The sequence below is a fragment of the Nerophis ophidion genome, linkage group LG05 (genome assembly GCF_033978795.1).
Source record: "Nerophis ophidion isolate RoL-2023_Sa linkage group LG05, RoL_Noph_v1.0, whole genome shotgun sequence".
Taxonomy (NCBI): domain Eukaryota; kingdom Metazoa; phylum Chordata; class Actinopteri; order Syngnathiformes; family Syngnathidae; genus Nerophis; species Nerophis ophidion.
Window position 1 is genome coordinate 40,607,691 of NC_084615.1, and position 10,732 is coordinate 40,618,422.

Here is a 10,732-nt window from a genome sequence, read left to right on the forward strand (position 1 = left end):
TGTTTCTCACATTCTGATACTGACATCACCAATTAAAGGGCTGCTCAGACTGCATCAGCAGGTGTACCTAATAAAGGGGCCGTAGAAGAGCCTGAAAACAACGTGCACAACGTGCAGTGTCCCACTCACCTTATCAGATGTCAGCTGGGAAAACAAAAGAAAGAAACAGCAGAATTCACAGCTGCGCTGGGATCTTCATTCCCATGTAAAGCGTCCACAAGCTCCACGCGTGGTAATGAGGCAGTGTGTGTGTGTGCCCTGCACGAGCAGACAGTAACAACAGGCAGCTCAACTTTGCAGGAATTCTCACTCCGTGATGACGTCATCACCTCCAACTCCAGCTGGAGTGCGTCTCCAAGTCAGCTGGATATGGGTTGCATCACCAGCTGTGCGCTTGCGCCCTCTGTCGTCTGGAAAATAAGTGCAATTTAAAATAAACCAATGCTGTTGGTGTTGTATTCGATTCAAAAAATTTTATTTTTTATTTTTATTTTTTTTTAACATTCATTCATACAGCAAAGTATGGGGGGTCAAATAGGACAAAATTAATTAAGTCAATGTTTGGATGATTGCTTGAATGTTTCTGTAAATAATCAAATACACACGTGTTGTTATGGATGGGTGGTTAATTTATTCGACGTCAAATTAAATTAATTTGTTTAATCATGCAATAATTTATTTCAATATTTAATATTTTTTTCCAATAATTAAATATTTTTTTCCCATTATTCAGTAGTTTATTTTTTTCATTGAACAGATTTATTTTGTCTCTCAAAGTCACCTTATTCAAATCAGTGGGCGGGGCTAACACTAATCTTGTCCAATAATTATTTGGAACTTTGTAAGTCTTTGAAAACATGGCGGCTAACTTTTTTATGGAGTTTGTAGTAGATATTTTAGACCTTGTGGTGTATGTGGAAGCAAATTGATTCAGAGCAAGGTAGAGGAATTAATTGAAATTATCAGAGAGTTTTTCCGCACAGACACGTGGTAATGCTGGGTAACCGATCATCTGTGCAATCTACTAATAAAAGTTTAAATCAATCAATCAATCAATCAATCAATCAATCAATCAATCAATCAATCAATCAATCAATCAAATAGTTAGGACCCGCCCACTGACTTTGAAAGCTGAGTTTGACATAAATCGAATACATCCATACAGTGCTGACACATAAGTCCGTAAAATAATTTAAGAAATAAATCATTTAAATCCATCCCATCCATTTTCTACCGCTTATTCCCTTTTGGGGTTGCGGGGGGCGCTGGTGCCTATCTCAGCTACAATCGTGCGGAAGGCGGCGTACACCCTGGTCAAGTCGCCAACTCATCGCAGAAAATAATTAATGCAGTCATGAAATAACGAACTTAATATTTAATTTATTAATTAAGGAATTCAAACAAGAAGTAATTATAGCAATAATTAAATTATTAAATGATTAGTTGAATATTAAAATATTCTATTCAAAGATTGAAAAACAAAATGTACTTTTATGTTAAATATATTTAAAATACCATGGTTCTCGCCCGGAAAAGGGTGGAATGCCATCTCCGGGTTGGGGGAAGAGACCCTGCCCCAAGTGGAGGAGTTCAAGTACCTCAAAGTCTTGTTCACAAGTGAGGGAAGAGTGGATTGTGAGGTCGACAGACGGATCGGTGCGGCGTCTTCAGTAATGCGGACGCTATATTGATCCGTTGTGGTGAAGAAGGAGCTGAGCCGGAAGGCAAAGCTCTCAATTTACCAGTCCATTTACGTTCTCATCCTCATCTATGGTCATGAGTTTTGGGTCATGACCGAAAGGAGAAGATCACGGGTTTCCTCTGACGGGTGGCGGGGCTCTCCCTCAGAGATAGGGTGAGAAGCTCTGTCATTTGGGAGGAGCTCAAAGTAAAGCCGCTGCTCCTCCACATCGAGAGGAGCTAGATAAGGTGGTTCGGGCATCTGGTCTGGATGACAACCGAACGCCTCCCCAGGGAGGTGTTTAGGGCACGTCCAACCGGTAGAAGGTGACGGGGAAGACACGTTGGGAAGGCTTCGTCTGCCGGCGGGCCTGGGAACGCCTCGGGATCCCCTGGGAAGAACTGGACAAAGTGGCGGGGGAGTGGAAAGTCTGGGCTTCCCTGCTTAGGCTGCTGCCCCTGTGACCCGACCTCAAATAAGTGGAAGAAGATGGATGGATAGATGGATGGATGAATGGATATTTAAAGTACAGTTATGTATTTAATAGAGATGTCTGATAATAGCGGACTGCCGATTTTATTGGCCGATAAATGCTTTAAAATGTGATATCAGAAATGATCTGTATCGGTTTCATAAAACCACCCTCTAACCCCCCACACCTCAAGCCTGCCCTCTCAACCCCACCCACCTCAACCTCCTCATGCTCGCTCCGGAAGAGCATGTATCAAATTCCAAGCTGCTGTTTTGAGGCATGTTAAAAAAAAAATAACGCACTTTGTGACTTCAATAATAAATATGGCAGTGTCATGTTGGCATTTTTTTCCATAACTTGAGTTGATTTATTTTGGAAAACCTTGTGACATTGTTTAACGCATCCAGCGGGGCATCACAACAAAATTAGGCATAATAATGTGTTAATTCCACCACTGTTTATATAGGTATCGGTTGATATCGGAATAGGTAATTAAGAGTTGGACAGTATCGGAATATTGGCTATCTAGTATTTAATTCAAATTATAAATAATTAAAGACACATTTACATACTTATTAAAATATGTATTTATTGTTTTAATTTTGACATAAAAAAGTCCCATTGACATTAAGAATGTATTTTTAAAAGTGTTCTGCTACAAACATTCATACATCACCATAAGAGATTTTAACCAGAATCCAAATCACATTTATTGGCCAAGTATGTTTAATACACACATAATTTTTACTTTATATATTGTGGTCTGTTTGTCCAATGTAAATAAATTAAAACAAACATGTAAAAGTGATGATGATATCTGCTTTTACTTGGATCAAAATTGAAAGCAAACATTTGCGACTAGAAGACATATTGTCGTTAAAATCATTAAAAGTTAATCGTTGCTTAACAACAGCCTTTCAAGATGTCGGGCTGATATCCAAGTACACTTGAACACACCTAAGGGGGCGTTTCCCACAATACGGAAAAAGGTAGATGGGCGTGGCCTAGAAGGTCAAAGAAGGCCTCCAGTGGACAGGTTGAGACAAGCCGCGCCATTATTTGGAAAGAATCGCACAAGGCACAACTGGAAGAAGGTAAAATTACACATAAGTGCACTAAAACGCCACTTTTAAAGTTCGCTACGATGTTAAAAATGTTTGCGGTGCCTCACGCCATGTTGCAGTCTGTTGTTGGGCGGGCTGTCTCACCGGATTCCAGGCTTGTTTTAATTTTCCAGGGTGACAAATGGATGAATGTGACACAGAAACCACAGCGAAAGTGTAAACTTCGTCAATGTGGCGCCTGTTTAGACTAATATAACGCTGCAGAATGTTGCTAAATATGCAAAAACAATTTGATGTGGAGTGAGTAAGGCAAACATGGCGGCTTAGGGGATGGTTGTTGACTCGTTTTTTTTTCAAAACATGTTTGTGATATGTACATTAATTAACACGTTAGTTAAGTCGAATTGATTTTTGTAAAATTGCTGAGCAATAACAGTACAATGCTGTTGGTGGGTTTATTGTAATGCCGTAACTCACCAGAAGAGGGAGGCATTGTAATTTGTCTGCCAGAATGTACTTTTCCCATTTAGCTGTTGACAGGGTACTGTGATCAGTCTAGTGACGTGCGGTGAACTAAATACCAGGTGAGGCCATGCTTGCCAACCTTGAGACCTACGATTTCGGGAGGTGGGGGCTTGATCGGGGGTGGGGCGGGGCGTGGCTAAGAGGGAAGAGGTATATAGGTAGAATTCATCAAATTAAATATGAAATACTTTAATTGAAAGTGAAGTATTTCTTATATATATATATATATATATAAAATACTTGACTTTCAGTGAATTCTATCTATATCATCCATCCATCCATCCATCCATTATCCGAGGTCGGGTAGCGGGAGCAGCAGCCTAAGTAGGGAAGCCCAGACTTCCCTCTCCTCAGCCACGTCGTCTAGCTCTTCCCGGGGGATCCTGAGGTGTTCCCAGGCCAGCCGGGAGGCGTAGTCTTTCCAACGTGTCCTGGGTCTTCCCCGTGGCCTCCTACCGGTTGGACGTGCCCTAAACACCTCCCTCGGGAGGCGCTCGGATGGCATCCTGACCAGATGCCCGAACCACCTCATCTGGCTCCTCTCCATGTGGAGGAGCTATATATATATATATATATATATATATATATATATATATATATATATATATATATATATATATATATGTATATATATATAGATTTTTTTTTATATATATACACATAAATAAGATAAATACTTGAATTTCAGTGTTCATTTATTTACACATATACATAACACTCATTGTTGAGTTAAGGGTTGAATTGTCCAGCCTTGTTCTATTCCCTGTCAGTATTTTTCTAACCATGCTGAACACCCTCTCTGATGATGCATTGCTGTGTGGCACGCACAAAAGTGCTTTCATATAATGCAGGAAACACGTAGTTTCCGCAATTTTGACCATTAAAATGATTAAAATATACAGGAATCACACCAAAATCACACAGAAAGCATAGACCAAAAGATAAATATTCAAACTTATTTTATTTTCTTACTTCTTTTTTGAACATCTCATGGTTAAGCCACCTAAAGGCAAGGTAAGGTACTGCTTCACTTGCCTACCCTGACAGCACGTCACTGGATCAGGCCCAGGTTTGATTCCCACGACCCACATAGGCACATACAATACCTATGTGGGTACCATTAGTGACACGCTTCTCAAGTGTGTCACTAATGGCATATGGACATGACCAGTGCATATATGAATGTATTCGCCTCCACCTTGACTTTTAATGGTGGCTATGTATTTGCAGAGTATGTCAGTGACTCCGCAGAGACTCCCACACAACCCTCCTGATTAACACAGGAAATTCCATTTCTACATAGAACTCAAAAGGTCACATTAACAGTCTTTCACTCGTTAGTGTCATCGTTCCTCCAGGAGGATTTCGCTCCTCCCCGGTATATCAGCACCTCAAAAAACATTACATTTTTTCTTACAGCTGCTCCCTCTCTTTTGGTGGTTTGTTGCTAATGCTGTTGCTGTGGCGATGGAACCTGCATCCAAGCGTGTATCGTCATGGTCGGTGCGGGAGGTCCTGGAGTGGCTTCAGGAGCACCACCCCGGCCAAGTGGGCGTGCTCCAGAAAGAAGTGATGAAGCACGCCATTTCCGGTATGCCCACTACATCATTCACAACGCACGTGAACATTAGTAGTTTCAACTTTGACCCCCCGGCGCAGGCCGTGCTTTGCTGAGGCTGAGGGAGCATCACCTGCTCCAGCTGGGAGTGGATGTCGAGGAGCAGCAGCAGGAGATGCTGCAGGACCTCCTCCTCCTCAGGGTGCAGGAGGAAGTCGACGAGCTCAACGATATCTGCTCAGGTGACCATGTCTAATCTTTTTTTACTGATGTCACGTGGCGCTCTAACCCATTTCAGCCAATGAGAAGTACCAGGACCTTTTTTGGAAGAGCACTGTTGCCATTCAATTTTGCGCTTCAAAATTTCAAGGATTTTGCAACTGTATGTCATTTCAGGAAACATAAAAACAGTGGTAATGCATTGGAATGGTAGCTTGGTTTTCATACTCCCCATTTTTTATTTTTTTTTTATGTCTAAAACTTTGCATACACTGTCTTGTTTATCGCACAGCCACACTTTGTGGATAAAACAAATTGTCTGTTTTCCCACATGTCATTCAGTGGAATCAAGTGCCCTAACTATGAATCCCACATTTTTTTATTGAGTATGACTGCAAAATAATCCACTGTGGAACTGGAGAAAGTTGCAAGTGCAAGCACTTTGATGAAGAAGGTGAAAAACATTATTGAATCCAAAAAATAACTATCAGTAAAGTACGAAGGTGACATAAGCGTGGCTATCTCCTCCCATTCTTTCAGTCCGCACATTGCTACCTTAAATAGAAAAGTTTGAATATTGAAGCAAAGTTTCTCGATAAATAACAATGAATATAAATAATGGGTTCCAGCCTCAACAAAATCCCTTATTTTAGTAAAAGTTTGTACACATTAAACACAATATACAATGCTATATAGTACTATATATTACAGGGGGTGATGGATCAACTTTCTTTTTAGTAACAAACTCAAAACAATAACTAGCTAAACTGTCCGGCCGATACACACACTCTCACACTGTCAATAGCACTGTAGTGCAGTGGTCCCCAACCTTTTTGTAGCTGCGGACCAGTCAACGCTTGATAATTTGTCCCGCGGGGGGGGTTTGGGTTGGTGCACTAATCGTAAGTGTATCTTCACTAATTGTAAGTGTATCTTGTGTTTTTTATGTCGATTTGATAAAAAAATAAAAATAAAATAAATAAATCAAATAAAAAAATATTCTGCGGCCCGGTACCAATCGAGCTGCGGCCCGTTGGTTGGGGACCACTACTGTAGTGCACTCACAGTTGACGAAACTCCTTAAATTTGAATGAGTTAAAAAGTAAAATTAATTGTCAGTTAATCTTCATCTTGTGCAGCGGAATAGAGGGAAAGTTGGAAGCAGGCAGTGTGGACACCACTGTGGACAATTCCGGAATGTTTCAAACCACACATTACTTCTCCATTTCTGTCTATGGACTACTATTGAGGTACCAAAACTAGGATGGTTTAAAAAGGTAAAAAAAATATTTAAAATGCACATCAAGTAGCACAGTAGCTTAGAACAGCACTGCTCTGCTGCCTGCGATCGATGAGCCCTGCAGGAACACAATGGGTGGCTGAAAGGTTCAAACACTGAGACAAAGTTCATACAACAAAGTACATTTTTATTCGGTCTGTGGTACATAAATATAACAGTTTATACAATGAGGGTTTTGTGAATCCATGTTCCACTATTGCTTATGGGAAAAAAATGCTTAGGTTTTCGGATTTGATCTTTGTTAGGGATGGGAATTGTTAAACAGTTTTTCGTTGAGAACTGGTGGTCAGTTTTTCGATTCCTGGGAATCATTTGCCAGGTTTTGTAACGATTCCCTTATCGATTCCTGTTGCCGTGCGTGACATTACCACGCGCGGCCCTGGTCTGCGATGCAAACATTGGAGAGTCATTCACGAAAAAGAATAAGAACAGGATAACTTGTGATACTTGCAAATATATTACATAATAGTGAGGAAATACAACACGTGCGGAAACATTAGCATACACATCATGTGATGACTTTGAATGAATGATGGGTTTTGATCCATTTCATGTTGAAAATGAATCTCCACCAGCAGCAGCGGCGGCAACGGAGCACGCCGTCTCCTGCTAATATTGCAGGTAACTAACTGACTGACTCACTGACTGATATGTTAACACCTCATTGTAAAAGCTGCTATTTTTAGCTGAAAATGAAATTAATGTTTCTCATGTATTAGATGAGACATCATCTGACTGGCTCAGAGAGTGTCAACTTCCTCTCCCGGTCTGAGAGGTGTTCTCCATTGCTGGAGACACCAAAATTAGTCAAAAAGATTGCATGTAATTTGTGAAAAAGCAGATATGTTTTTTTACTGCAAAATAATAGTTAATATTTAAAGTTGATGGTTGCACAATATTGTTGGGCTTGACTTGCTTGTATGTCACTGGCTAACAGTAATGTACTTTTGAGTGCTCATTTCATATTATTTTAAAAATAATATGTTTCATTTTTGTTGTTCAACATGAACTGTACATTCCTTTGGATTTGTCACAGAATAATATGTTGAATCTGTTTAGTTTTGTCCATCAAAATATGTATTTTATTTTATTGTTATTTATTATAAAAACTGTTTTTTTTGGGGGGGACCCCAAGGGCCAGGCATTCCAACAAAGGGGAACTGCATTTTATTTGGAATCTTGCCTACATTTTACAAAACTTTTTTTTTTTCCAGTCCTACATGTTAGCTCGTTGTAGTTGGGTAGCAATAAATTGAATTGGAGCAATCAATTCTACCTTCAAATCAATCAAAATGCAATCAAAAACCACCAACAATACTTAATTTACGTCCTATTACTTGTATAATAACCAAACTGTAGCAACATTGTTAGAGCATTGGAAGAGCAAACACTAAGAAAGTATTTTTATAGCGTAGTTAAACATCCGCATGCTTCGATATTAAACGTAAAAGCTTGCTACTGCAAGACATAAGCTTGCTTCTACGTCAGCGCCCGAATTGTGTTTGTTTGGAGTGCACAACACAATGCGATAGGACACCAATATGTACTGGCTGAAAAACATGAACAATCATATTTCAGTATCTGTAAAGTATTAGCCCACATTTCATGTTTTGTTTGTACACAGCGTGACAGACTGTAGTTGTACTACTAACATGCATGATGTGCTGAGTGTATCACGATCAATATTAAATCGACTCACTGAATGGACAGTTGTCTCTTTGATCCAGCTTGCCGGTGACCTTTTTTCCAGTTTATTTTGGGTAAGAACTCAATTTATGTCAAAATAGCTTGGCTCCAAGTTCCAAATTTACAGTGTCAAAGTTATGCTGATCTCACTCTCTCTGCTTCCGTCTGTTCTATCGTTTCACCCTCTTCTGGAAGCAGCAATTCATCTTCTGTATATTCAGGTTAAAAAGTTTTTTTTTTTTTTTCTGGAAGTAGGAACACACATTGGCTGCTGGAAGTCGGAAGTGCACTGTTATAGAAACAGAAATAAATGCACCGAATAAATCAGTTGCGGCAATTATTAAAATGACCATTATAAGGTAAATATTGTTATATCACTATAATATTCTCCCATGTGGCTAATTGGAAAAAATTAGGCAGTTTTGTGAATTATGGCAACGCTCTATTCTCCCCCTTGATCCAAGTCTGTTAGTACACGCCTTCATCAAAGATTTGTGCTCTGAGTGGAGCAACCCTGTAATGTGTGCATTTCCGATCACATATTCTCCAATCGATTTACTCTAAATATTTTTGCTCGTAGGAGCTTCTGACCCATGATTTTCACAGGATGCTACAGAGTAACATCATCCCTGGCGAGCATTGTACACACACAAACACACACATTTAATTTGATTCCTATGAACCACTACCCCGCAGATGGTATTTGACACAGGCCTCATATGCCTGGGTATGCTTCTTAAATTTTGGACCTGCGGCATCAGCACGTCTCACTAGGACATTTCAAAGTGTGAAATACAATCCGCCTTGAAGACTATTTTATTTTAAAAGAAACCTGGACAATTAAAAAAACGGGCGTAACTTGAAGCATTGAAGCAGCCTCAGACTTTTTGTACTACAATTAAAGTAACGTCAATATGTGTGTCTTGAAAGGCCAAACAATATATGAACAAATATGTTTTCTCTTGCAGAATGTTTCCCAGCCTAATGGACATTCATTTGTTCAGTTGGACTTCCCTTCATCTATTCATACGCCCATCAAAAGATGGCTAAGGAGACATCAGGACAGAAGTACGGACGTGAGGTAAAGATCGACGGGAAAGAAAGAAAATTCCTGTTGGTAAAAAGTTGACATAAGGACTCTTCATCTCATTTGTTACTATGTCGTATGCTACATTAGGACGTCAAAGTGGTTACAAATAATTACACATTGTCAGATAAGTATAAATTTTGTGCTGTTGACTATTTTTAATGGTCCATGATATGCAAATTTGACTTTTAAATGACATTTTAACAATATTTTGTGTTTTAGAGCAAGATCTCCAACCCTTTTGTTCGTGAGAGCCCCTTTCACATAATGAAAATGCTTTTGTTTTGTTTATTTTATAGCTTATCCCAACCAAATCAATTTAAGAAGTTTGTTTTGTCGAAACATGAACACAATTTTTGCAATCCACCACAACTTTTACAAATTGTATATTAAAACAAAATAACTAACACAGTTTGTTTATTTAAATTTTTTTCTGGTGCATAGCACATTATAAAGGGAACATAGGAAAGCTGTGAAATGACGCTCAGTATTACATATTTTACTTACTCACACACTGCAGATAAATACTAATTTACATTTTTCTAACAAAACCTTTTAACATTCTTAATGAAATATGAAAATGTGTGCCTCTTATTGATATGGGTACCTTATTATACATCACACCTTATTATACACACACCCACACATATAAAATATATTTGGGGTGTAACGATTGATCAATATATAAATACTGTCATCAAAACAAAAATGACCAAAAGCTACGGTTACTGAGAAAGGTCACAACAAATGCAAACGCCCCAAAACAAAATAATAAATTACATCACAAAAACTTTCAGCTACAGCTCGATTGCAAAAGCCACAACCAAGACAAATGAAACAACAAAATAATTTGAAGCCGCAAAACAACTTCAAGCCACAAAAGATGAGTTTAACAAAACAGCAGTGACAGCATAGCAAGTTATGGCGGAACACCACAACAACAACAACTGTGACACGCAACTGGCAGTCAATGAAAATTCATTTTATCGGAAATCAATAATTACAAGAAATGGATGAAGTAAGCCATGGAAAGTAGGAAGCGAAGTGCCAACCCCACCAAAAGGGAGACATGGTTGACCAGATAACACTTGAAGAACTTGGGTACCTTGAGTCAACCCATGATGTGAGTAATCCGCTCCA

The 10,732-nt window shown here is 39.2% G+C and overlaps 2 protein-coding genes across 3 annotated transcripts in view; one reads left to right on the forward strand and one right to left on the reverse strand.

Annotated features, from left to right (window-relative positions):
- The window catches only part of scara5 (scavenger receptor class A, member 5 (putative)), a 97,360-nt gene extending 97,042 nt beyond the window's left edge, over positions 1-318 (reverse strand). The window contains exon 1 of one of the 2 annotated variants that reach the window (XM_061900936.1): positions 130-318. The gene's annotated coding sequence lies outside the window, so the exon portion shown is untranslated. The remainder of the gene's footprint in view (positions 1-129) is intronic. The other variant, XM_061900937.1, reaches the window with a different exon arrangement.
- A 2,785-nt stretch (positions 319-3,103) lies between these two features.
- On the forward strand, positions 3,104-10,001 carry LOC133553096 (sterile alpha motif domain-containing protein 12-like). The gene is made up of 4 exons (XM_061900938.1): positions 3,104-3,247; positions 5,162-5,333; positions 5,402-5,542; positions 9,474-10,001. The coding sequence occupies exons 2-4, from the start codon at positions 5,210-5,212 to the stop codon at positions 9,488-9,490; spliced, it is 282 nt and encodes a 93-aa protein (XP_061756922.1). The 5' UTR covers positions 3,104-3,247; positions 5,162-5,209; the 3' UTR covers positions 9,491-10,001.
- The last annotated feature ends 731 nt before the right edge of the window (positions 10,002-10,732 follow it).